The 25,902-nt window shown below is 46.2% G+C and overlaps 1 protein-coding gene and 1 long non-coding RNA gene across 2 annotated transcripts in view; one reads left to right on the top strand and one right to left on the bottom strand.

Annotated features, from left to right (window-relative positions):
* Positions 1–269: 269 nt before the first annotated feature.
* On the bottom strand, positions 270–9,366 carry LOC131555268 (uncharacterized). Its single transcript, XR_009274524.1, has 3 exons — positions 9,150–9,366; positions 6,857–6,973; positions 270–552 (listed from the first exon to the last, which is right to left on the bottom strand). It is a non-coding gene; the product is annotated as an uncharacterized LOC131555268 (long non-coding RNA).
* SPRED2 (sprouty related EVH1 domain containing 2) overlaps positions 8,945–25,902 on the top strand; it is a 59,175-nt gene continuing 42,217 nt past the window's right edge. Inside the window, exon 1 of the mRNA XM_058801159.1 lies at positions 8,945–9,157. Coding sequence (XP_058657142.1) covers positions 9,111–9,157 — 47 coding nt within the window. The 5' untranslated portion in view covers positions 8,945–9,110. The remainder of the gene's footprint in view (positions 9,158–25,902) is intronic.

The following is a 25,902-nucleotide window of genomic DNA, read 5'->3' as shown; positions in this document are numbered from 1 at the left end:
GGTGAGAAACATGTTTCATCTGTAGAGAGTTATTTTTGAACTTGGAAATCAGGGCATAAAGGATTTTCCTAGGGTGGAAATGCACTTTTACTCAAGCCACACAAGGCAAACAACTAGAATCATGTTCTGTTTGATGGGGCACCTTCACAGCAGCATTTCATTTTAATCCATGATGACATAAAATATAAGGAGATAATTAGCAGTGTGCAATTTAGACTTGAAACATTTAACTTTGCTCCAAAATTCTTCTAAGTTTGGAGTAATTCTGGTGTGTCACACAAATATGTTAGAATTTATTTCTGTCCTTTCTAACAGTAAATTACAGAGGAATGGAGAGTCTCAGGTGATTTATGCACCACTCACAGCTAAGCAACTAGACACTCACAAACAAGCACAGGGAATTAAACTCGAGTGGATGTTATCTTCCTGTCTTAAATGACTCCCAAATGTTCCTGAGTTTGAGTCCTCTTCCTGACAGCCAGGTGTCTCCTTGGGCTGTAGCTCCTTCTGCTGTAATGGAAGACCAACACTTTCCTCCATACCTACAAATGACTGTGAAGGATACAAAGGAAAATTAGCATATAAGATCAGACATGCTTACAAAGATACTCTAAATCAAAAGTCACAATATATAATTTAATCTATTTTATTTTTTTTTTCAAGATCGCATGTTTCTCAGTGATTATCTCCACCCCAATACTTGAAAAATCAACACAAGAAAATACTGTATAATGAAGTGCCATTGTTAAAAGGTCAAAGCCCCTTTTGGGGTAGTTGTGTGCAGCAAAGTCACTGCAGAGTTTCCACAGCTTCCTGCAATAGGAGACATTATGATCAAAGAAAGCTCTGCCTGTGATATGGGTGACAGCTAAATGGTAGTGGCACAAAGCCCTTACCTCTGCTTGCATTCCTTAGAAAGCACAGAATAGGCTCTGGTGACCTTTCTCAAAAGGTGCCTTGCCCATCCTCTTTCTACAGTAGGTCCATCTGCAGGGGGGATACAAGTGACCTTGCCACAGGAGGGTGGAAATCATCTCTGCTTTCCACCCCCTCAGGATTTTAAAGACAGCCATCCCTGTTTCTTTCAAGAAAACAAAGACTTGTCCTGCTTTGCCTGCAAGCCAGTGAGAGGCCAAAATTTAGACTGCCATTTAGACAATATTTTGATCAGGCCTTGTGGGAGAGTTTTCACCTTTGTACTTTTTTAGACTGAAAAACACCAAAGAGAAGACCCAAATGTCTTTAGAGCTGAGCAGGAACCAATTTATAGGAAGTGTTTCAATGTCACAGCTATCCAGAGCACTTTGTGTGGTAACAAATTAAATACTGGTAGTGTGGTAATGTCTTTGGCACAAAGAGAAGCACTTATGTGCAAGGTATTGCATCCAGACCATGTGGTTATAGAGCAGTTCTTTCACCCCTCCATGAGTTTTGGACTACAACTCCATTTGTATGGAAGGACCAGATCAAGTGGGTGAGAAGAAGCAGAATGTAAAAAATAAAGGAAAAGCTCAGACTCTGTGATACGTTTGATGAAGACAAAATCGATGGTATTAAAAAATACCATCATTCACAAAAATGTCATCTTCATAAGCTCTCTAGCTCTCTGTTAGTTTTTGTGGGGTTTTTTGTTTGTTTTTATTTTTTTTTAATGGTGACAAAATGCAGAGATTCATGTCCACACTGAACATGTGACTCTGAAGACATGGTTCCAGCACACATGTGTGTTCTTCAGTGCATGAAATCAGAAGGCAGGAATTTATCATAAGTCACTGAAGGTCCATAATGGCTATTTAAAATAAAATAATCTCTTCTGGATTGTCTGATCCTGCTGCCACTGCCTTCAGTAGGGCTGAATCAGGCAGTTATCATCAGTGCTATGTAACTCCTCCCTTTCAAACCATCCCTCCAGCCATACTTTGTAAAGCTACAGACAAATAATTATCATGTGTAAAAGTACGTGCAGGAGGGGATGAAATTCTCTTCCTAAACATAGCTTACAGCATATCCATTTAAGTGTAAATGCTGGGGTTTCTAGACTTGAAGAGAAAAACAGAATCAAAGGCAAATGTTTACCTGCCATGGATATGGAGGTTTCCTTCATAGTCTCTTCAACTTAAGTCAAGTACTCCTGGTTAGGGAAGTGAAGCTCATTTTTCAGAATGCTGTCCATTTGCTATTTTCTAAATAATTCCTTTTGGTCACACTAAACCTTAAATTAACCCCCACTCCCACCCGTGTGCAATTTTAGCACAACAGCATTAACTGCAGAAGGAACAAAAAAAGCCCTTCAGCTGCCACTTCAGCATGCCCCATATCTTGGATTGTTTTTACTTTCAGCTTTTAAGGTCAGAACAGGCATCCAGCAATAACCAGCCCTTCTTCTTTTCTCTAAGAGACCAGAGAGTCTACTGTCTTGAACAAGGGAGCTCTGTGAGCAGGATCAAGCTTGTGCTTTTGGTCTTGTAGGTGTGAAGCTCTCATGAGCTGGGCTTGCATTTCCGGGCTTTGTTAAGCCTGGCAGCAAACACTGCTGGGGATGCAGCTGGCAGTGGGCATCTGGAAGGCCTTGCATCCAGTACCTGCAAATAGCAGCTTCTGTTGACAACCACACAGAGCAGAGCTGTGAGTCTTCATTCCCTTCTAGATGGAGCTGGCATCCATAGTGGAGTATATGTATAGTTCCCAAAGGTTTTTGTGTGGAGTGACTAATCACTTTTCTCCTCAGAACTGGCAGGGAGGCATACTATGTGTGTGATTACCAGAACATAAAAGGAGCACAGGATTATTTTCCATGGGAATCCTTGGGAACATCTTGGAGGGTGGCTGTCTAAGGAGGTGTTCTCTGCAGGACCATTAAACTCTCCTCCCAGCTTCCTCATCATGTGCTGCAACTTATCCCAAAGCTATTTGGTGGCGCATGGGGTTAACCATGAGACTTCTTTAGCTCTAACTCTCCACCTCTGAGTCCTTCCAGGACACTCATAAGGCATGTGCTATATTTGCCTAGCTGGAGTTGTTATGAGGATGTTGACACAAGGGAAAATATCTGCCTGGAGAAGAGGGTGGACTGGCACCCTTTGAAATTAAATATGGCCAAGCATCTGCAAAGGACAGAGTGGGTCAGTGTCACTGAGCAGCCCTGAAGCCAAGGGCTGAGTAAATGAGGATTCAGACAGGGTATATACAACTAATTTCCCCTGTGTACCATCAAACATCTGACCCAGCCATGTCAGCATTTCCATATTTCAAATGCTTAATTTAATCCAGAAGCCTTTCCTGATTGATACCTGTGCGGGGGTTTCTCCCACAACCAGGTCTAGACTGGGTAAACCAGCAATTATAACCACTCAGACACTGAATAGGACCCTGTACTCACAGCAAGACACTGTGTGTGAAAAGGAGGTCAAGCCACAAAAACTGGTTTTGCCAAAGTAGTCAGTCAACTGTTCATCATGTCACCTGCTGAGGCTGATCAAAGAGCTTTGCAATAAAGGGAACATGAGTGTTCAGAGAAGATGGTCTCACAATAGCTGTGAGAGAAAGGGAGGAACACCCAAGTGAAGTTTGGCTATCAGAAGGCAGCTTTCTGAAATACACTTAAAAGGTTCAAACCTGATTCAAATGACCCCCAAGGAGGGGAGACAAAGGTGTGAACAAGTCCAGTGTTTTTCCCAGATCCACCCACTTTTGTGCTCTGTGAGGTAAAACTTTATTTGGCATCTGTTTGTTCAGTTCTCATGAGGCCCTGGAAACAGCTGTATCAAAAATTCAGAAACCTCTCAAGGGTGGAAAGGCATCTCAAGAGAAGAGCAGCCCTTCCCTCATGCTGAGAGTAGCCTGGCTTCAGGACTAATCCTGAGGTTGTGGTGACACTTGCAAAGTTTCTGCACACTTATTTTTCAGTTTGATGGTCCAGAGACGGACCATCCCTGCTGAGTCGGGAACACACAGGAGCACCACTGCAGAACTGGCAGCAGAAAGTGAAGGTTTTGTAGCAGTTTTTCCTTCCAAGCATTCAGCACAAAAAGGTACGCAAAAAAGTTCAAGAAGAAGCTGTGCACCCGTCTCTTGTTGAGTCCATGCCAGGGACTTGACTCTAGTGGCACCCCCAAAACCATCATCCTGCACTACTGTGTGTGAAAGAATCACCCCCACCAACACTGCTGTCTCACTAAACCTGCTAGTGCCACCCTCTCACCAGGGTGGAATTTGGGGGTGGGTAGGCTGAAGTGTTGAACTCAAGATTAGAGCATTTTCCTGCTATCTGCACCACAAAGTGTCATGCGCTTGTGAGACTACAATTTAGGTTTGTTATCATCCCTTTATATCAAAAGGAAGTTATGCACACAAAGAAAACACCAAACCACCATGTCAGGGGGGCTATAAATCACTTACTGCTGAATATTAAGAGGGCAACAGAGTGCCCAGTAGGAAAGCAAGGGTTTGAAAATACTGCTTTTCCTCACTATCTCCCCATTTCAATAAACTTTGCTTTTATTTTGGGAGAGGATGAAGGAGAGCACAAGGTTTGAGGAATGCAGCTACAAATGACACCAGATTTGTCCCATAGGCATGACTCATGCCTGACTCCATGCACTGGTCAATGCCTTCCCAGCCCTCAGCACATTTACTGCAGTTGCCCAAGTTGATCCCATGGTGTCCAGAAAAGCCAGAAAAGCCACACAGGCAGCAGCGCAGAGATCGCCTCAACTTTCTGTCCTGGTAAAATGTAGGTTTACAAAGCCCGAAAAATGGAGAAGTGGAATAGTCTGCTCATCTGGCAGCAAGGGTCTGTTCTGCTTGCCTGCTCTGGTTTTACCAGCCTCCAAAAGGACATCCTGGGAAGACTGCAAGGAGCTCTCCACATCCTCTTCCCCTGGCAGGTGCCCAAAAAGGATCCCAAAAATTCTCCAAACCACATGCTAAAATCCCACTCCTGCTGGAAAAAAACCCCCTGTATTTCCAAACTGTGACCTCCCAAAAAGTGTCAATCCTGAAAGACTTTACACTGATTTGAAATGTTGCAGATTGTTTTTGTAGCTCTTAAATTCTGAGCAATTATGATGGGGGAAAATGCAGATGCAATCGCTGCTTTTAAAATATGATTGCTGCTCAAAAGAATTATTGGGGAGGGGGGTAATTGTCTGGAGGATGGCATGATTCAGGACTGCTGACTTCCACTCCTCACTCATTCAAAGTCACCAAATGAGTCAGTGGAAAAATCATTGAATTCAGCACAGTCAACAGGGTACCAACATTCATAATTAGGTTCCTAAATCAACAGTGCGGAAGATTTCATCTCAAAGGCTGAAAGGCTTTACAAGCGAGAGTAAGTGAAGGCAGGAGGCTACGTTGCAAGCCTGCAGTAAATGCCATCCTAAACTTTGACACTTGAAATTCCAGTGGTTCTCACCCTAAATAAGTGCTAGCTAAAGGTGTAACAGCACTCAGGGAAGTTTATTCCAATCTGAGCAGAAACAAGGTTCTCTGCAACAGCTGAAGTATTACTCTGCAAAAGAAATGTTTCTTTTGAATATAAAACACAGGACAGTCATAGCAGGCAAATCGTTAGTATGCAGGAGCTGCTGCCTTGAAGCTCTGCCACCAAAGGCTAATTAATTCTAGGTACCTTAACGATCGCATCACGGGGAAGCGCTACTCTGTGTTTGAGCAGAAGCTCTGTGTACAAACAACACAATGCACAAACAGAAATCACACCTCTGAGAGAGACCCTTTTCATTCAGAAAAGTCAGTCAGCTCCAACAGGCTTACAAGAACCGGCACAGTAACCTGAATATTAGAAAAATAAAATTCAATACTTCAGTGAAAGTAATAGTAAGAGGGTTGTACAGTGAGAGAAACTATTAAGAGAATAAATCACTTAGCAGCTTGCAAATTGGCAGGACAGTGAAAGCAGAGATCAAATAAGAGATCTTGCAAATCCACAGGAAATGACTCAAGAAGCTAGATCAAGTAAAACTTCAGCTTCCAAGCCTCAGACACATTTGCTTCTCACCATTGGGGTAAATATGTGCACACACAACATAAGCACATAAAACTACATCCAGATCACACAGACAAGCTCTCAAGTATTAATCAGACAGTGATTAATACCCAGTCCACCTCAGAGGTACAACCATTATAATGGCCTTTTAATTACATGATTGTGCCCTGGATTTTTCACAGGGCTATAACTCTCCCCATATTCTGCTTCTGTAGTCAGCAACTGCTAAATGCCATGCTCCCCACTTCAGGCACATCAATGTTCCTGCTAATCACAGGAATTTTTGGCATGAAAGATTTTGAAGATGTTAGAGGTCTGTGCAATCTCATCATCCTTTGGGGGGGGAAAAAAAGACATAGGATGGGTGGAACTGTGTCAAATCATTACATCTGGTCTTTTATTGTACAGCAGCTGAAGACGTTCCTACCATTTCCTTGCCCCCAACCACTCTACTCCTGTCCTGACACTTCCTTTTGCTGCCAGCTCAGCTTTGCCAAGATGTTTATCATGCCATTCTGCACACTGGATCCTTGAATAACTTTCCAAAAGAAAGAGGTATTGGGGGGTATTATTAGCTGGGACCATTTAGCAGATCCAGCAGTGTCACTCCTCAGTGGGAGATGCATTAGCACAGCCAAGGGGGTGACAAACTGGGCTTTGCAAAGGAATGGGTGGGAAGGGGTTGGGGGGATAGACAGCAATGCCGCCCAAAAGAGCACCCACAGTCTTCCAAAGGGAGGGCAGCAGGCTTGCACTCTCACACATTATCTGGTGTTACGGCCAAACCTCTAGCAGTGACAGGAATATTACTGTAATATTGTGCTACAAAGCTGCAAAATCTGGTACCACCTCTGAAGGACACACTGCTTCTCCCTGAGGAGAAGATCTCAAAGCTTTGATCAGCTCTTGCCTCCATCTCATTTACTAGCAGTCCACAGGTTTCTCTCCGAGTTTCCACTTCTGTTCCTGAAAAGAAAATTTACAGCACTTAGAAACTGAAACCCAGCAGAGCAGAAACACAATTTCCACACCAAAATCTGAAGGCCCCTTCAAGACTAAATCCCATAGACTAGACTTGAAAGTTAAATCAGTATGTGACTCCCTTAGGAACCACAGCCATAACGAGACTGAATATCCCAATGCAGTGAGAGCAGAGATGGCACATCTCCTTACCTGCTGTGGGAAAGGGATGCTGCAGTGAAGGGGCCTGCAAAAGCTGGAGGGCAAGGTGATGTGCTTAGGTGGTACAGACACATTTCTTCTCCCAGGACTGCCCGATCACAGAGGAATTGATGGGAGAAGCAAAACCAAAACTCACAGCTAGTTACTTAACTTCATGGGCCAAACTATTTTTTCGATAGTCAGCTCCTGTTACCCCTTCTCTGTGGACCAAACAAGTCCTGAGGGCAGATGTCATGGTGTAGCTATGAACGCAACACAAGTTGGTGGAGTGTTTACACTGTTCATTGCAGCAAAAAACATTTGAACTGACCTACGAGAAAAGCTGTATGATGTTACCACCATGCCAGCATGCACCTCACAGCAATTCTGAATGTGGCACTAAGGGGAAATTTGAGCTCTCGTAGAGGCCAAGGTGGGGTGGGAAGAACACAAGGATGGTGAGAAAACAGCTGTGAGGGCAACATTAACTCCCTGGGCTTCTTCTACTGATCAGCTGCCAGACCACTCACAGGGCACATGGCATCATGGTATGGAAACGCATCCTATGGGTCTCATCAGCCACTACGAGGAGCTGCACCAAGCCAGGCTGCCCTGGGCCAAACCGAACCAAGCTGGGCCAGGCTGGGCTGAACCCAGCCAGGATGGGAGAATCCAGGTTGAGGTGAGCCAAGATGTCCAGAGCAGGGCAACAAAGTTGATGAAGGGTCTGGAGCACAAATCTCATGAGGAGGGGCTGAGGGAGATGGGGTTGTTAAGCCTGAGAAAAGGGGGCTCAGGAGTGACCTTTTTCACTCTCTACAACTACCTGAAAGGAGCATCTGGCAAGGTATTCTCCAAGTCAACCAGCGACAGAGCAAGAAGACACACTCTTATGGCGTGCCAGTAGAGTTTCAGGTTGGACATTAGGAGGAACTGGGTCATTAGACATTGGAATGGCCTGCACAGGGAGGTGGTGGAGTCACTGCCCCCAGAGGTGTTTAAGGGAAGACTGGACGTGGCACTAAGTGACACTGTCTGACTGACCGGGTGCTCGGTCATAGGTTGGACTCGATGATCTCAGAGGACTTTTCCAACCTAATCGATTCTGTGATTTTTAAGTGCGGCCTGGCAGGGCTGAGCCAGATCTTGCTGGGTCCGGCTGCGCAGGGCTAAGCGGGGCCGGGTGAGGCTGAACCCGGCGAGCCGAGCCGGGCCGGGCCGGGCCGTACGGCACAAGCCGCAGCCGGGCGGGCCCGTCGCTCCGGCCCGGCGGAGAGCAGCGCCGGGCGGCGGGCGGGGCGCGGGGGCTGCGGCGCGGGGGCGGCGCCAGCGGGCGGAGGCGAACGCGGCGGGACCGCACCCCGGGCGCTGCGCTGCGCCGCGGGGGCTCGGGGGGCCGGGCCGGGGCGGCGCCACTGCCGGCCGCGTCTCCTCCTTCCCCTCCGCCGCCGCTGCGGCTCCCTCCCTCCTCCCTTCCCTCCTCCCGCCCGGGTCCGGCGCTGCCCTGCCCGCTCCCGGCGGCCGCGGCAGCGCCGCCGCTTCCTGCCGGGGCTCCCCGCTCCCTCCCTCCCTGCCCGCTCCGCCGCCCCCCGCGGCGCCCCGCCATGGCGTGATCGCGGCCATGGGGCTGGCCCGGCGCCGCCGCCTGCCCCCGGGCGCTGCGCCGCTCCCCCGGGCCCGGACCCCGCGCCGCCGCCGCCGCCGCCGCGCCCCGCCGCGCCCCCGCGGCGCGCTGACCGCCGCCTCTCCTCCTCCTCCGCCCCCGGCCGCCGCCGCCCGGCGACGAGCGCGGCCGTAGTCCCCCCTTCTCCCCCCCCGCCGCCGCCCGCGCTCCCGCGCCGTCGGGCCCGGCGCGGCCGCCAGCCCCGCCGCGGCGCGGCCTCCCTCGCCATGTGAAGCTCGGGAAGATGCGGAGGCGCAGCCCGGCCGCCCGCGGCGAGGGATGAGCCTAGACGGGGAGAAGATGACCGAGGAAGCCTACCCTGACGAGTGAGCGGGGCCGGGGGCGGCGGGCGGGTCGGGGCACGGAACAGGAGGCAGGCTTTGTTGCCCCGGCGGGAACCGGTGCCGGTCGCTCATCTCCGTACCCCATGCACTGAGGGACAGACGGACCGTCCACGGGCGGACAGAGGGAGGCGGACACGCGCGTTCGTGTGCGCGCCGCCCGCCCGCGCATCCGCCATTTCGCGCTCCCCCCGGGCCGCGCTCATTTGCATACGGCCCTTTCATTCATAAAAACCCCCGGGAGGGCGGTGCGGCCCCGCCGGGGTGCGGGGCCCCGGGGCACCGCAGGGAGGGGGCGCAGCCCCGCGCCGCCGCCGCTCCCCGCCCCGGCCGAGGGGCTCGGGGCGCCCGGCGGGGGCGGTCGGAGGCGGAAGCGGCGGAGATGGGAGGGGGGAGAGGTGCGCGCCCCCGCCGCGCAGACCCGGGCCTGGGGGGGTCGGGAAGCGGAGCTGGGGGGGGACACACGACGTCGCGGATCCCCGCCCCGGCCGCCACCGTTTTGTGAATAGGAGGGCGGCCGCCGCCGCCGTCACATGACGCCGCATTCATAAACCCGGTCACCGGCGGCCTCTCCATTCACCGTCACCCCCCGCCGCCCACCCCCGCTCCGCAGCCCTCCCGCCGCCTCCCCGCTAATAAACCCCCCGAGAGGCCGCACCGAGGCTTTCAAAATGCCCGACGGTGCCCTTTTCCCTTTTTTAATGCTTTCTTCCCCAAAGTAAAACCTAAAGCTACTGCAGCGGAATGGCAGGAAGGGCTCTTTCACGCCGTGCTGGCCCAGGGGCTGTTCCTGGCTATCTCCTTCGGGGTTTTGACAGTCAAGAGGAATGACTCACTGGCGTGCAGGACTGGGTCGGTGCCAAGCGCCATAGGATGTACCGTGCTTTAAAACGACTCCTTGCAGGGCTTATAAAGCAGCGTCAAAATTGTGCAACTTTTTGGCTCGGTTTTGAGGTCCGAAAAGATCATAATCGGTGGCATGTGCCACGCTTGCACCTTCATCATGATAAACGTATTTTAGGGTGAATTACTGGAGAAATGTGAGTGGCGAAGGAAATGGCTTCTGGCCCCAATGTGTGTGTTGAGAGGAATTGTTATTTTGGCAGCTCTTAATGAAGAGACTATAAATTCGTGTTTATGTGTAGCTTCTAAAATCGTGGTTATTTTGAATTTGATAAAAGAAAAACCAAAACAAGAAAAAAAAAAACAAAAAAGTAGTTGCATGACCTAGCAGGCTGGAAAAACATGGCCAACTCATTTCCAATAAAAAACCTGCTTCTTCATTTGGTTTGTTTGGGGTTTTTTTAAACTTTTCAAATTGGACAAGAGGAAGAGAAGTGGGTCCCTGTCTCTGGGTTTGAGAACACGGGGTCAAACCTAACCCAATTCAGTGGACAAAAATCTGGCGCTCACCAGCCTTCATCTTGAGGCGAGATCCTCTTCCAAATGTGTTTTCCTGCAGGGCTCAGTGGAGAGGTGAATGTTGATGTAAAACACCGAGCACTTGGCTCTGATGGTTAGGTGGGGGATTTTTTTTCCCCTGACTGTAGGCTGCAGTTTGTTTTGGGAGTGAATTCTTCCATGTGCTGCTGCACTGCCATGCTGAGGGAGGCTTCAGCTAATGGTTTTCATGTGTGTGGGAGCTCTTGGGTCAGGCCACCTCTCCTGGGGTCACCTATCAAGCCAGCAGCACTGTGTGCTTTGGTCCCTTGGAGGTTGGGAGTGCTGGTGACCGCAGGGAGCTGGTACTCAACCCATTCCCAGGCCACTGAAAGCTTTTTTGTTGGGGTCTGGATGCGTTGACTTTCAGGGTCAGTGGTGCCTCATGGTCCCTACCTCAGTGCACATCCCTGGTGGCTCTCCTGGCGGCCGTGGTTGGGCTGTCAGGGTTTAGCGCAGGCCTTGGCTTTGTAGGGCATGGAGAGGTGTTTTAGGTAAGCCATGGTTTCCTCTGTAAGCTCCTCGCTTCCAGCCTTGCATTGATTGATAGCGTTGCTGAAGTCGGTGACTCATGGGTTGTTTTTTCATTTCAGTGGTGGGTGAAGTGATTTGATTTTTTTTTTCTCCAATATATATGGTGTTAAAAGAAATAAGGACAGGCTCTTCTGATAAGTTTTCTCAAGCTGTCAGAACAATGGTAGTATAGCACGCTATTTGCCCTAGATATCTGGCTTTAATTTGCATAGCTATTCTTGTTTCACTGAGTGCACTGTGAGCAAATGTTAACAGCCAGATTACAAAAAAAGGGACCACTGTCAGGATGCCTTTTAGAATAACCCTCTTCAAGTAAATAACAAGGGTTTCCCCCCCCTTCTTTTTGCCTATTTTTTTTTTTAGTAGTTTCTTGAGAACAGCTCAATTACACTTAGAGTTTTGAGGCAATTTATAAAAGCGAGAAGGGAAGCAAACAGGACTTGGGATGCTGGAAACTCATCGGTCCCTTCAGAACTGCACCATTTCGGATCGATACATAGAGGTCAGTTTGTCATTGCCAAGCAAGCGCCTCTTTCTGCATCTCAGCCTTTATTTCTGCTTTCCTCCTTGCCCCTCGCTCAGCCCGTGCTGCCTCCACGTTGCAGGGTGGGGGCAGAATGAGGATGCCAGGCCATAAATCAGAGGCTGCGGTGCTGGACCTGAGCGCTGGGGGATTTCGGGCAGCGGCCACCCAGAAGATGGGCGGCTGTGGGCGACCCTCTCCGAAGCCATCCTGGATGGGCTGCTGCCCGTGGCTTTTCCGCCTGTGAGGGGGAGAATGGAGCTGAGCCCTTAAAGTGATTCGGTTATGCCCGGAGGCTGCCGCCTGCTCGTTCCGATGCATGGTTCCAAGAAAGTCACAGGAAGTAATTAAATGGAAAAGGTCAGAGAACGAGGAAGTGTTGGTCCACAGCCTTGCGCTGCTTGGGATGGAGCCCGATGCCCTGGCCGGGCTGTGTCCCGGGAGCGTCCCCGCCGCTCCAGCGCGCGCCTGGTTTATTCCAGTGCGCTGGGAGCGCTCCTGCCAAGTGTTTGCAAGTGGGACTGGTCCCCCGGAGGTTTTAACGAGCTGGGTTAAGTGGCATATGTGTAGGGTTGCTGTGGTGGTGTGCAGGACAGCAAAATGTGGTGTGAGATCACACCAATGTATTTTTTCCTGTCTAAGGAAAGAAAATTAGACTCAACTGGCTCTTGCTGGTTCTTTTGCCCATCCAAAAATCTCATTTCCCTCCACATCTGAGCAGACACCAGTGATGTTTGCTTTGAATTTTGAATCCATAAGTATTGCAGTTTGCCCTTTGTGTTGAAAAAAATTATTTCCCCCCCTTCATTTTCAGTACATTTATGCCCCATTCTGATGATTTTTCTGTAGGTATTAAAGGCAGCTCATTCAGCTAAATTATTTTGCTGCAAGTTTCAGCCAGGGAGGAAGGCATGGGACACACTGTGTTATGACATTATCGCTCGCAAATAGGACAGGAAATGAAGGATTGCCAAAATATAACTGTTTATTTCTTGGCCTGAAAACATGCCTGTTTAAAATATGACATGTAAGTAGCTGCTTTGTTCAGTCTCTGGGAGAAGTAGTTGTTTATAAGGGAATAATAGATCTGTCAGATGAAGAAGAGGGGGGGGAAAAAAGAAGGGATTTGCCCTTTCTACTCTTTCTACTTCTGTTTTGGAAATGCTTGAAAAGTAGTTGTAGGTGGAGGATGTATAGAGAGGGTGTTCGGTCAGACAACTGGAAGGGAAGAGGGTTGCCACAAGAGGAAGGGAGGTAGATTTTAAATTTCTCAGCACATTAGACCCTGCTATGGCCCCATGCAGCCCATGGGTAATCCAGATGCAGCACTGAAAAGGAGAAACCAAACCAACCTGCCTTTGGGGCAGAAAGTGAGGGTTTTGGTGCAGCTGCCCTCCTTGAGGAGTGCGGTGGGATGGTGTTTGAGTGGGGCGCAGATGCTGCACCAGCACTGGAATCATCTTTGACCTGGTTTTGCAGCCTGTTTTTTTATCTCACTGAGGCACACCCTGGAGCGTGGGTTAAAAGGTAGGTTTTATCTACCTGTTTAATTAAATCCTGAGGCTGCAAACAAAAGTGCGTTGTGTGGCAAGGCTCGCTCTTAACCTGGGCTTGGTTTGCTGTTAGCTGGATTTAAACCACAAAATTGTTTCCTGTCGGCCACCAAATTGCAGGGAGATGATGGTAGTTGTCCTCCTTCTTCAGGATCAGGCTGGAAAATAGGAGCTCAGGAATGAGGCACAACATAACTATTGGTTTCAATCCCTCATTTTTCTTTCTTACACGGTCTGGCATACTTGAGGAATCTATAAATTCAGTTTCCTTCCCTCCAGCAGAATGGACATAGGAACTACTCCTACAACAAATTCATTGAAAAATTTGGCTTTTTTGTTTTTCCTTTTTTTCCCCCACTTTGTAACAGCACAAGGTGATCTTTCTTGCAAGAGCTCTGCAGGGGTGGAGAGGGCACAGAGATCAGTGAAACTAAAAGTACAGCTCTGGAGACTGTGTTTTTGATATATGCCCTGTTTGCTAAGTGGAGCATTTGATTTTTGTAGGACTTAGGCTTCTAAAGCAGTGTAGAATTTAAAAAAGAAGTAAAATAGAAAAGGTCAGTTGACTGAAAAAGGCACAGATAGACTGTGGAGTTGATTGACAGGAGATGGGAACTGCAGCAGGTCCCTGTTTCTGTAGACTACCAAAAGAAAGCAAGAAGCTGTTGTCACATGAATCCCAGCACTGGAAAGAGAGGTCTGCTCCAAGCCTGGCAACAAGCAGAGCAGGGCAGCATCTCCCAGCATCTTGCTTGCACTGGCCATTTCTTCCCACTTTGGCCATGGGTAAACTCAGCTGATGGTTTCTAATGATTTCTTTTTTCTTTTTTTTTTCTTTGTTTCTTTTCTTACCCATTGGTTTTCTGCCAAGATCTTCTGAGTTTTCCTTCCTTCCTTCCCGTTTCTCTACCCACGTCCACCCCCTTTCCTTGTCAAATTTCCTTTAATCATTTATTTTTCTGGTGCTTGCTCAGTGCTGTAAACCTGACCCTTTCAAGCTGCAGAGAAATGCAGCTGGGCTGTGCTGGCCGCCTTCTCTCTGTGTCTGACCCTCACCTTGGGTTTTGCGTCAGCTCTTGGGAGCAAAGGCTGGGTTTGCTCACATGGTTTCTCAGGATTTGATTCCTTGCAAAGCAGGGAAAACCATCTGTGGCCCCAATTCCTGGCTGAGTGGAGGCTGTAGAGCTGCAGGATGGAGCTGGGATGAGGAGCAAGAATAGCAAAGCAGTGCACTACTACTGCACTTCTGCCCACCAGCACAGCAGTTCTGGGAGGTTTATCACCATTGGTCTTGGTACCTGCAAATGTTCCCAAACCTCATTTTTCTGCTCCAGCTTGACATCAGACAAGTGTTGTGGGGGCAGGTGGACATCATCTCAAAGTCCAGTAGGATGTCTTCACTACATATCATTTTCTGTCTCCATTTCCTTTTCTCCACACTCGAGGGTATTGTTTTGCTTCCTCTCGATTTTATTTCTATTCCTTCTTGTGTCACACTTGTCTGGAAACAGGACTTCTATGAGTCATGCTGCAGGCAAACCCTCATGGCAGTATTTTCTCCTCACATCAGGGGAAGGTGATCCTTACAACATGCACCCAGTGGAGTAAAACACAGTAGATGCTTCACCTTAAATATGGTGTTTTATGAAAAGCACTATTACAAAACCTGCTTTCAAGGCTGTTGGAGACTTTTCTGCCAGCAGGCTCTACCTGTTGCAGTAGGTCTGAAGTGAGTTTTAACCCAAAGTACTGTTTTTGTCTCTAGCCTGCTTGTTTTTACAGTCTTTGAATTACTTTATTGTTTGACTTTCTTTGCTTGCAACTTGCACTTCAAGGACTATGTTCTGGGGACTTGTCGTGTCCCTGTCACCCCCCCCCCTTTGTTCCCAACTCCTACATGTAATCAGAGGAGAGATCTTGAGTCTATCAGCTGAGTACTACTGATGGCTATCCCAGCTAGGAAGGAAGCTTCTTACTGGCAGGCACGGGGAGCAGGGTTTACAGGACTTTCTAACGATAGAAGTTGATTTCCCCGTCTGTGGTGGTTCCAAAAGTGGGATTGCAGAGTTGCCCAAAGTGTAGACTTTGACAGTGTCTGGCAAGGACAAAAAACATTCCATGACCTGAAGACTAGGGTGGTGATGAAGCTTTTTCCTTGCTAGCTAGAGCTTTTTGTCCCAGGTACTACAGAAATGAGGAAAAATGCAAGCCAGAATTAGTGTCTTCAGTGAGCTATTTGAAGGATAAACGGGCTTTCAGAAGTAACATTAGGACTCCTTACCTGTGTACATCTCTCCCTGGTAGCAAGAGTGTTTGTCTCCTGTTGAGTGCAACCACTTCCCCCTCCTTTTTAATAGGAGTGTTGTGCTGGTCACTGTTGCACCTCTGCTGCTGCTCTTTGCCAGGCTGGTGCTGGGAGATGTGCTGTAAAACCTGATAGCGTCTTTTGATCCTGTGTATGGAAAGCACATCTTCCGGCTTGTAGGGACCTGTGCTGCCGTGCAAGGACAGGAGCATGTTCTGCACATGCACTCAAGTCCCAAGGAGGTCTGGAAACACTTAGGTTGTTGGTTTTTTCAACTGCATTATACATACATCCTGTTTGGATAGTCCCATTACTTCTTTTCTTGCTGGCTAGAAGTGGCTGCTTCCCTCCTGTACATTAAAATGTAGAATTGCCTGTTTGAGTAGTTGAGAGCAAGATTAGTTTCCATTGCAATACTTGAAATACACTGAAGGCAGTTGTACAGCAGTCAGTTTCAAAATGCTGTGGGAAATCACAAAGCTTCTTCCCTAAACACTGGAGCCTGTTGCAGCGCCACAGTTCACCTACCAGCTCCTTGCTGGTCCTCCCCTCACCTGTAGAAAGACATTTCTTAAATGATGTGGTTTTACAGGAATTAAGTCCATGTTTAGAATTAGTTGATGCCACTAGAAGCAATTAGTATCTGAGCTAAAGCACACCTGTGTAATTTACCTTTTTTGTTTGAGTCTCTAGACCATTTATGCTTTTTATTTATTTGTTAATTCCCGTACTAGTGGTGGAAAGCATTTTTCTGGGGGACATACTTGAGGTGAAAGAAGGGTCTCCTTTCTGTCTGGCTTTCTCCCTTTAAATATTGGCAGCACTTCTTTTTCTGTAATGATTCCTAGTCCACAGCACCTTGAGCAGGTCCGTATTTTGAGAGGCGTGCTGCCCCAAAAGATGTGTTCATGTTCACCCCCTCACTAAAGGCAGAGAGCTCAGCTTACCTGCGCTCGCTGCATTTCTTCGCTGACATGTCCGAACACTCCCACCTGGGCTTCCAAGTGCTTGGAAGGCGTGCTGGCTGTTCACCTGGTTTTACAAGTGGAAAGGTATGCCCTGGAGCTGAGGGAAGGTTGCTAACTAATGCTTCAAGTTGCAGCACAGAGGGAAGCGTGTGCTTTGCCTCAGGCTGGGACAGAAGGGGGCGGGAGGAGAGGGTGAATCGCTGGGATCATGCCTTGGTAGCAATTGGAGTTCTGGGCAGCTCATCACCACATCCGTCTTTGTAGAACCTTGAGGACTGTGAAGGGGAAACATATCCAGGTTCTAATACTGGAGAGCTATTTTTTTTTTTTTGTTTTCCAGTGATCCAAGGGATGCCATAAAAGAGCTGCTGAAAGGCATCAGCAGAACTGGCAAGTACAGTCAGTACTGCTGTGGGGATCTGACTCTGGGGTTGCAATTATTTACAAACTGTCTCGTTCTTTAAAATGATGTAGAGATCTGAAAGTATTACCTGGATTAATTTAAAGCATGCTTGGAGATTATAGATGTGTAGCTTAGTTTTTGTTCAATTACGTACTTTTGTTTCATTTATTTGTGTGATTACTGTAATGCTTGAATCTTTGCACCTCTCCATGATTTGTCTGTACTGTGTGAGTGTATGTTTGAGGTCAGAAGTCCAGTGGTTCAGTGGGGTGATGAATGCCTAATTTTGCCTTAGGTGCCCCATGCAGTGGGTCTTGATGATATTGATGAGCTGAGAAATTCCCCCTCCTCTGCCAGCAGATTGGCTGTGAAGGAGCTGCATGGGAGAGCATGTTGCTGAAGATGGGGGCCAGACCTAGACCTGCCTTCTCCAATTTTCTCCACAGTTTCAACAATGCAGCCACCTTACATGATCACATTTCCTAAAAACAAAGGTGCCTGATTCCTTAGTGCTGATTTCTTTTTAAAGTTTTTATTTTCATTTTTGAAGTTGTATTGAAAGCCCTGCTTGCCTTGGTGGCAATAAACGGCCAGGGTACAGACACCTCTGTTAGACTTCAGTGTAAATCTGTATTTCAGGAGCTTGTTATGCTCGTATATAAAGTGTGTGTGTTTATAAATTATGGAAAAGCCACTGATACTTCTGTGGTCGGCTTTTTTATTTTAAATACTGGTGAAATTGCAGCAAAAAGTTTATCACTAGAGGTTTATAATGCTGCCAATGTAATTCATCCTTGACTGAAACTTGGCATGGGAGGTGTTAAGCTGGTTGCAGCCCCTGATTGCTTTACATGTTGTTACTATATGTATGCAGTTTGGTGGCTGTAAAGATAAAAAGGGTTAGGAAAAGGTACAGAGTTTTATAAAATAGTAATTCTCATACTTGCATTGCTTGAATGACCTTGTGCTTTTAAAAAGGCACTTGGTGTTTAGTTGAACTAGAAGAAAAAGAGAGTGCAGAGCTTGTTTTTTGTGTTTAAAAGCAAGAATAAAAGGCTGCAGTACAATTAAGCCATTAGAGCTGCTTAAGGGAAAAATTTCCTTCTTTCTTTTCTGTGCAAGTATTTGGCATTTTGTTATAGTAATATTTCATGAGTGTATTGAATGGCTGGAAAATTACTAAACAGTGCTGGAGATGAGCCTCTGCTTGTTATTTGAAGGAAGTGAAATACAGAGTTGACCAGATGGGTTAAAAATAATAAATAAAATTGAAAAGTTAAAGGGGTATTGAGAGGAGAGGGACAGACTGGTGTGGAGAGGGAACTGGAGGCACACAGAGAGCACGATCTCACAAATGCAGTCAGGAAGTTCTAGAAATACCCTTTATAAACACTGCATCCTACAGGAAGAACCTTAAACTCCAAATAAACCTTTTCCCCTTGTGCCTATGTATACATAAACTCCACTGATTTGGAAGATCTTATCAGTCAGTGATGTGCCTTTTTACAGTAGTTCCTAAAACAAGTTATATGATAATTATCAACCGTTCCTCTCTTCTTAGCTGTTTATCAGGTTTGTTTGTGTTTTTATCAGTTACTAAAGTCTGTGTCTCCCTCACCCTTACCCAGAAGTCCTAAACCTTCCCAGGTCAGTCTCTCTGGATAAGTGACCAGTTTTGGTTAATGTCCTTACAAACACAGAGTCAGGAGGAAGATGAGGGATTTTATGTTTGACATGGGGAAGGGTGGTCTTCCCCTACCTCAAAGTTATGATTATAGAAATGTGGTATGTGTAGAAATGCTTAGCAGCACCAGATAAAGGAGAGACAGAAGTGGACTTATTTTGATGCCTTGGATTGAACTCCAAAAGAGTTTATTTATCCTGGGATTGCTGTGGCCAGCTTGCATGATGCTGGGCTGGATGATGTTAAAAATGTGTGCCTCCCTTACTGTGATGTTTTTACCCAACTTCTCTTCTGTACTTGCGCATTAAAAATCTTGCCTCTCTCCCAGGCTTTTTAAGCTGTGTCCTAGGAATAACTGTGTGCCCAGAGGCCAGGATCTAGCCAGGGTCTCCCAGTTTTTGGATTTGGAGATAGTGGTTGGTGTGCCAGTGACCTCAGCTGTGCTGATCCTCCCCCAGCGAGCAGTTGAGGAGCCCTTTAATCACCTGTGAATCAGCCCATGAATGAAATAAATTACAGCTTAACAAAGTCAGCCACTAACAATTCATTTGGTTTGGTTCTGCATGTGTGCCTTTAAGCAAGAGTCCTGAAATAAATTTCCAGTGCATGCAGAAAAGCCCCTCTTCATTCCAAATCCCCATGAGCATAAAAGATTGTTCCCTAGAGTTAGTAGTTACATGGACTATTTTAGAAATGGTGGTCCTGAAAATCCATAAATTGAAACACCAAAACCCCTATCTGAGGCAGTTTTATCTTGGTTGGCTATGGAGCACTGAAGTTCTGCAGTACTTAAAGCTTGTACATCTGTGTGCTCTGTATTTTCTAGTTCAGGAAAGCTCTGGGTGAGCTGTAGACCGGATTAATTAGTCGATAAAATTTGATGTTCTATCCAAAAGTCATTAAATAATACATCTAGCTGCTATATTGCTGGTGGGGGTGTTTGGGTGGTGGTTTTTTTTTTTTGTTTTTTTCCTCCTTCCCTGGGTTATTTCCCTAAGGAAGCGTGGGCAACCTTTATCACAGTATTGGTGAAATAGCTTCCCCAACCTTTCATAAGGTCAAATAAAAAAATAAACAGCCCTTCTTATGGGAAGGAAGGGATGGGGAAAGAAGGGTGTTTGTGTACACCTTCCCATTCATGTTTTAAAGAGAAGATATATAAACTTCTGGAGTCAGTGCTGCGTATCACGTGCCATTATAGGAGCTGTGAGTTGGAAGCTTAATTTGCTTTCTCAGCGCTGACTTGAACAAAACCAGAGGGGAACAGCAGTGAGCAGGAGAGCACTGTGCTGCTTTTGGGTTTGCCTCTGCTGGCCAAATGCACTCCGTGTTCTGCAGTGATTGAAGCAATAAAATCACAGAGTGATTCTGCTAATCCATTCTATTTGGACTGTGAACGTAACTGAGGTTTTTATGTTGATTTGGGGTAAGGTGATACAGAGAAGAAAATAGATCCTTTTTCCAGCACTTAAGTGTTGAGATTTTAAAAGGCATGCCTTTTGTACAAATTTCATCTAGAGGAAAAAAAGCAATTAAATATTATTAGACTGTTTCCCTCTTTTACTTGCTCTCTGCTGCAGGAATGGGAGAAATAATTTCTCACAAGACCATTTACCAGGTTTTGTGGTTATACATGAGTCTGATACCCTCCTGTACATAGTCAGTTGCAAGTAGTGCTTGCTTCTACATATTTTAAGAAGAAAAAAATTGCTCTAATTTCAGTGCTTGGGGTACAAATGGTAGAGGTGGGACTGAAAATGATCATCCCTGGTTGGACATTCTTCAGATCATCATTCACCTTGGGTCACAAGTAGTGAGCCCTGGCTATACTTGCTCATACTGTGGGTGTTTAAAACAGCAAGGTGCTGCTTTTGTCCAGTATAAAGAATCCCTTGCCCTGTAAGCCAGGGTTGGAAAGCCCAACTGCTTTGCAAGGGGCACCTGGGTCTGTTGTCTCCAAGCACTTGTCTATGGAGGAATTAGACACAATATATGAGACATATTTGTTGTGAATTATGCTGTAAAGAGCTCAATAATGGGCTCCAGTGAGCTAGGTGAAAGCTGCTGCTGGTTGCAGAGAACATGCCTGCATTTGCAGGAGGTTGTCTCTTGAAATGGTCAACATTAACTCTCCTTCAATTGAGAACTGAACATCAAAGGCGTATCCTTCACATCCTCTCTCATCTTTATATGAAAGTGACTCTCCAAATCTTAGCATGCATTAAAAAATACTTGGTAGGTAGCTACTGATGTTACTTCTGAGTGTGGTTAGCACTAGATTTATTTTACAGTGGATATTGAAGTAAACATCCCTGTATGTAATGAAAGCAGTGAGGAGAGGAGGCAAGGATGGAATGACAGAGAAATTTGTCTTAATTGGTGATGTCTCAGCAGAAAAAATACAATTTTTTTGGTACTGATTAATTTCAGCTCATGGTTTTATTAACTGCCATGATGTGAATTTGGGGCAATTGGGTCAATCTTTGCCAGAGAGGGAACAAGGAGGTGGTGACTATTTTTCTTAGACCAGAAGTGAATCTACTTTGTGTCTGCAGATGGTGTCTTCCAGTGTTAGACAGTGAGCCTTCCTTGGCTTATCCTTGAAGGGTGCATTCCTTACCAGATACAGAGCAGCGGCTATTTCCTTACCTGTTCAGCCTTATCATATCTTACATTCTGGATTCTGCACTCCTTTAAGCTCTCATTTCCTTAGGTGGATAGAATAAATGTTGAACCCCTTTCCTCTGCTTCCACGTGACTTTTGTCAGCAAGAAACTTCTGCTGCTCCCTGAACTTGTGCGTAAAGGCAGCTCCCCAGGACAGAAGGGGGAAACTCCTTGAGAGCGCTCTCCAGCATCGAACTGCCCCACATAAAAGCACGTTTGTACATTTTGTTACACGCAGGAATTCCTGGCTGTACCCAGCCCTAAGCAAATAGCCAGGGAGAGGCAGCTGGAGCATGACGGATGGCCGTGGTTGCAGGGACGTGAGGCGTGGAAGTCCACAGTGCAAAGCAAACAGGGAAGGGAAACTGTGCTGTGTTTTACAGAACTGCTGTTGGCTTAGGACAGAACTGTCTGGCGCCTCAACTTCTCCTCAAGATCTTGTGTAGCAAGGACAAAAAATGCAGAACAGCTTGTTGAATTTGGTTTTTTTTTAATCCATAGGTAAATTTCCCTGTTATGTCATGCATTTCAAGACACTTTAAAATGATAAGTGTTGATCAATGAAGGAAGTAACTAACCCCTTTGGGGTGTTTTGCTGATTTGATGTTTTGCTTCAAATTCTGGACGGCAGAGAACTTAGGAGGCTTATAATCTTTTTCTCAGAAATGTATTATATAAGGTCCAGGGCAGTCCTACCTGTAAATTGCTAGAGCTGTCCTTAGAGCTCCCCAGGTTAGTGAGATGGCAGAAAACCAAGGAGGGCTTTCCTTGGATGGCTTCAATGGGATTGTCCTTGGCTGAGCACCTGTTTCAGGTATCTCTTGCTGTATAATTCATAAAGGGAATTTAGAAACTCCCTTGACACCAAAGGGAAATCTTTGAATCCCAGGAAGAAACATATGACTGGAGGGAGAGTGAAGTGCGGCTTGTAGGAAGGTGCTGCATTACAGAGAACATGAATGAGTTTCTTCAGTTAATTGAATAAAGAAAAGTTGAAAGGTTTGTGCTTATTTATGGCTTGTATATGCTCTTGCTGTCTTATATGTAACTTATTCTGAAAACTAGACCTTAAATATGGGGGAAGGAAATACCTAAAAGGCTGAAATCCAGTCCCTGTGTATTAATTTTATTTTGGAACATTTTAAATACAGGAACTTCTTTTGCAGCACTGTGGTTTTGTCATTCATGAGCTAATTAAAATGTTAAATATACTAACCTCTTCTGTGCTTAAAAAAGATAGTTTTTTCTGTATGTGCTAACTTCCCCACTGTAGGATAAGCCTTAGTTTTGTCACGAGTGCCTTGTTGGCATCTCCAAGGCTTGTGCAGACTGTCCCCCTGTGTTGCATAGCACAGCACTCTTGGCTTGTGTTGTCCATGGCTGTACCGCCAGTTTTGTGAGCACTTTTTGACATTTAGCACTCCTCTGCTTTATGGTACACATGCATGCACTGTTCACATCATGGAGCAGGGTTGTGGCAGAGTGGATTTTTATTTTTTGTTTGTTTCTTTAGCTAGGCAGTGTGCTGACTCTGTTCTTCCTTTTGGCTAAAATTAAACCTTCTCCCCACCCCACGCTGCTCTCCCACCCTTGGACTTCTATTACACGAGGCATGAGAGACATGCAGAGCAGACCATAGGTTGGCATGAAGTTTCAATTAACTATTAAGTTCTTTTAGCTAGGGATATGATCTAATTAAGCTTGAAGAGTATGCTTGCCCCAGGTGAGTAGAAAGCTTGCCCGAACAAGCATTGTGGCACCGCACAAAAATCGCTCCCTATCAAAGGAAAAGCTTAATTTTATCCCTGCAAATCTAAATGGGATGTAGCACCTTCAGCAGCCCACGGTTGCAGGTTAAAGTTAATAAAACCAGCTATTTGGAGACAGTGTGAGCACCTCTGGGCTCCTCAAAGCCCCCTGTGCCCATTCCACAGCAGCATTTCAGGAAAGCAAGTGAGGAGCCCCCTGGAGCTTGCAGTGCTTGGCAGAGAAAGTCCCAGGCACTATCCAGGAGTGGGATTTTTGAAATAGTGCCTGTACCATCCTCCATGTTGGCAACAGCTGGTCATTATAGGCATGATGGCTATCTGGGGTCCCTGGCACCAGAGCTCAGCCTTCCCATCGCTACCTTGCTTGGCAGGAGAGTCCGGAGTCTGTAAGTGCCATGAAGAGTTTTGAAGCTGCTTGAATTTTATATTGTTTTTGTTGTTGTGATTTTATTTCTCATGTCATTGGCATGCCAAATACTGATGGACCACAAACACTGATTGATTAATGGGTAAGGCAAAAATGCCCCATGCAGCCGGGACTGTGCAAAGTGAAGAAGCCGTGAGATGTCCCAGAACAAAAGTCCAGCACTTTCAGCATCATCTGGCTTATAGCTGTCCTGGACACTGTGTCCTGTCACCAGAGCTGCTAGAGCTCAGAAGCCAGATGAGACACCCACCATTTTATTGTGCTTTGCTGTTACTTCATACTATTTTTATGTGCTTTGAAGAAAAGAACTTGAAGAGCCAGTCCGTGACTTCTGAAAGTATCTCTTGGGTGATGGCAGACAATGGAGCAAAACACTGTTGTATTTTGCTAGCTGGTTCTCTACTGATGATCTATCTCAATGGCAGGAGTCAAAGTTTGGTACTTTTGTGTGGAAGCATTGCACAGGGTTTTTTGGTAGCTCATTCCTTCATCTGGAGCAAATAAGGGGTGAAGTCAGGATATCTGGGTGTAATTTCAGAGTGGAACTTACTTTTCTGGGTGATATTTTGGGGTGGAAAGCACAGGAAGTCTTGGTAAGCACTGTATATGGGTGCAGCTTCTTACCTCCAACTCAAGTACTTAATTAGCCAGAGAGCATAAACTTTAGCAGTGTTTCTGATAGTGATTTCCTAGAAGCTGGTGCTTATGGGCTCCGTCTGTTATTTTTGTTATTATTATTCCGATTTCTGCTTGTAACTGATGTGAGTTGTTTAATATCTGATACCAGTACTTAACAGGAGGAAATACAAGGTGGTGTAGAACATTTGGTCCTGTAAAACCCTGGGACATGAGCACACATGGGGCAGAAAAACCCAGAAAGTAGCAGAGGTAAAAACTGGTCTGTTGAATTTGGAGCAGTTCAGCAGCATTTGAATGTAAGTAATCATGTGGAAAGGAAACGTGAATTGACAAAAGATGGGTACCCGCTGATGACCATGCTGTTACAGGCAGTCACTGTTCTTCTTAAGAGCAAAGCAGAAGGTGTGTGGCTTGGTGTAGTGTGTGTCAGACAAAGAGCAACTGCTTCATATTTGATCCAGTATAGAGATACTGAAAAATTGATGCGCAATAACCATACAAATAACACCTGCATCATTATTGCAGTTGTGGTAGAGGTCAAATGGAAAGCAGGGCTGATGGTGTTGCACTTGCATTTTCCTAACATAGATAATTTTCCCCCTGCTAGTTAACTAACATCCACTAACTAACATGGAAATTTAATTGTTTTTCCTAAACAGTGAATGCCCTAGTTCAAAGGGATGACTTTCAGTGGACAAAAATAACTCAGCTATAAATGGTACTGAAGAGTGAAGTGATGAGGATATATTAGGAGTATTAAATATTTAAACCTTTTTTTCAGGTTAAGTTGAACTTATTTTCTGCATTGATAGCTTTCTGTGCTCTGGGAATTCTGCAGAAAGATTTGAATTCTGCTCTTAGGTTGGCATAGAGTACATGTGCGTGGCATTGGTTGCAGTGGGAATTATCTAGATTTCTTGCAGGCTTTTGCAAGAAAAAGGTGGAGAAGTTGTTTCTAAAAGATCCTGAGTGAAGACAAATTGATGTGGGGGTCCTGTCTCCTACTCTCCCCACCTCCTTTAACAGCAGAAGACCCCATGGCAGTGCTGTGCCTCAGCCTGACTCACGTAAGGAGGATAAAGTTATATATCATAGAACAGAAGTCTGAGGGCTCCTTGTGATGCCACCATGAGTGAACACAAGATGTTTCTGAGACAGAAGCAAAGTTTGGTGCTTCCAGACAAAGTGATGGGTCTGTTCAGCTTTGGTGACTTGTGACAGTCTGAAAATTGTTGTGCCACCAGGTTGCTGCAGGAGTGGTGGCTGGCCCCAGCACATCCCAGCTGCATCCTTGTCATCCATAGCACTGATGCTTTTATTTTCGTTTGAGCACAAACTTAAGGCAGGAGAGTCCAGAACAACTTTTCTGTTTGTGGCAAAGCCCTTCATTTCCAACAAGTACTGCCTTAATATTGTTACAGTAAATATACCAAAATACATATCTGGAGTGAACGCCTAGCCCTGTGGCCGTGGGGGAAATGCAGCATCAAAATAACTTGATTTATTGGTGTCAGCTATAGAGTATTGTCTGTGCATCAATTCATAATGGCCTTAGATGAGGTGAAAACTGAACAACAGTGTTGGTTAGGGAAACAGCAGATCTGTAATGTGCAGGATGGCCTCCCCATCTGACAGCTCTGGGGACCTGGGTGAGGAAACTCGCTGCAGCTGCTTTTGTATAGAGAATAGTATGACCTGCAGATGGAGGCTTTTGCTGGTATCTTAAGCTTCAGAAAAACAAATATTCCCTCAAAATAACATAAAAAAATAAACTTCCTCTTCTTCCTGTTTTTATAGTACACTTGTTTCCTCAGTGTCA

The sequence above is a fragment of the Ammospiza caudacuta genome, chromosome 3 (genome assembly GCF_027887145.1).
Source record: "Ammospiza caudacuta isolate bAmmCau1 chromosome 3, bAmmCau1.pri, whole genome shotgun sequence".
Taxonomy (NCBI): domain Eukaryota; kingdom Metazoa; phylum Chordata; class Aves; order Passeriformes; family Passerellidae; genus Ammospiza; species Ammospiza caudacuta.
Note: the sequence above shows the minus strand (reverse complement) of the source record. Positions and strands in the feature narration are given on the sequence as shown.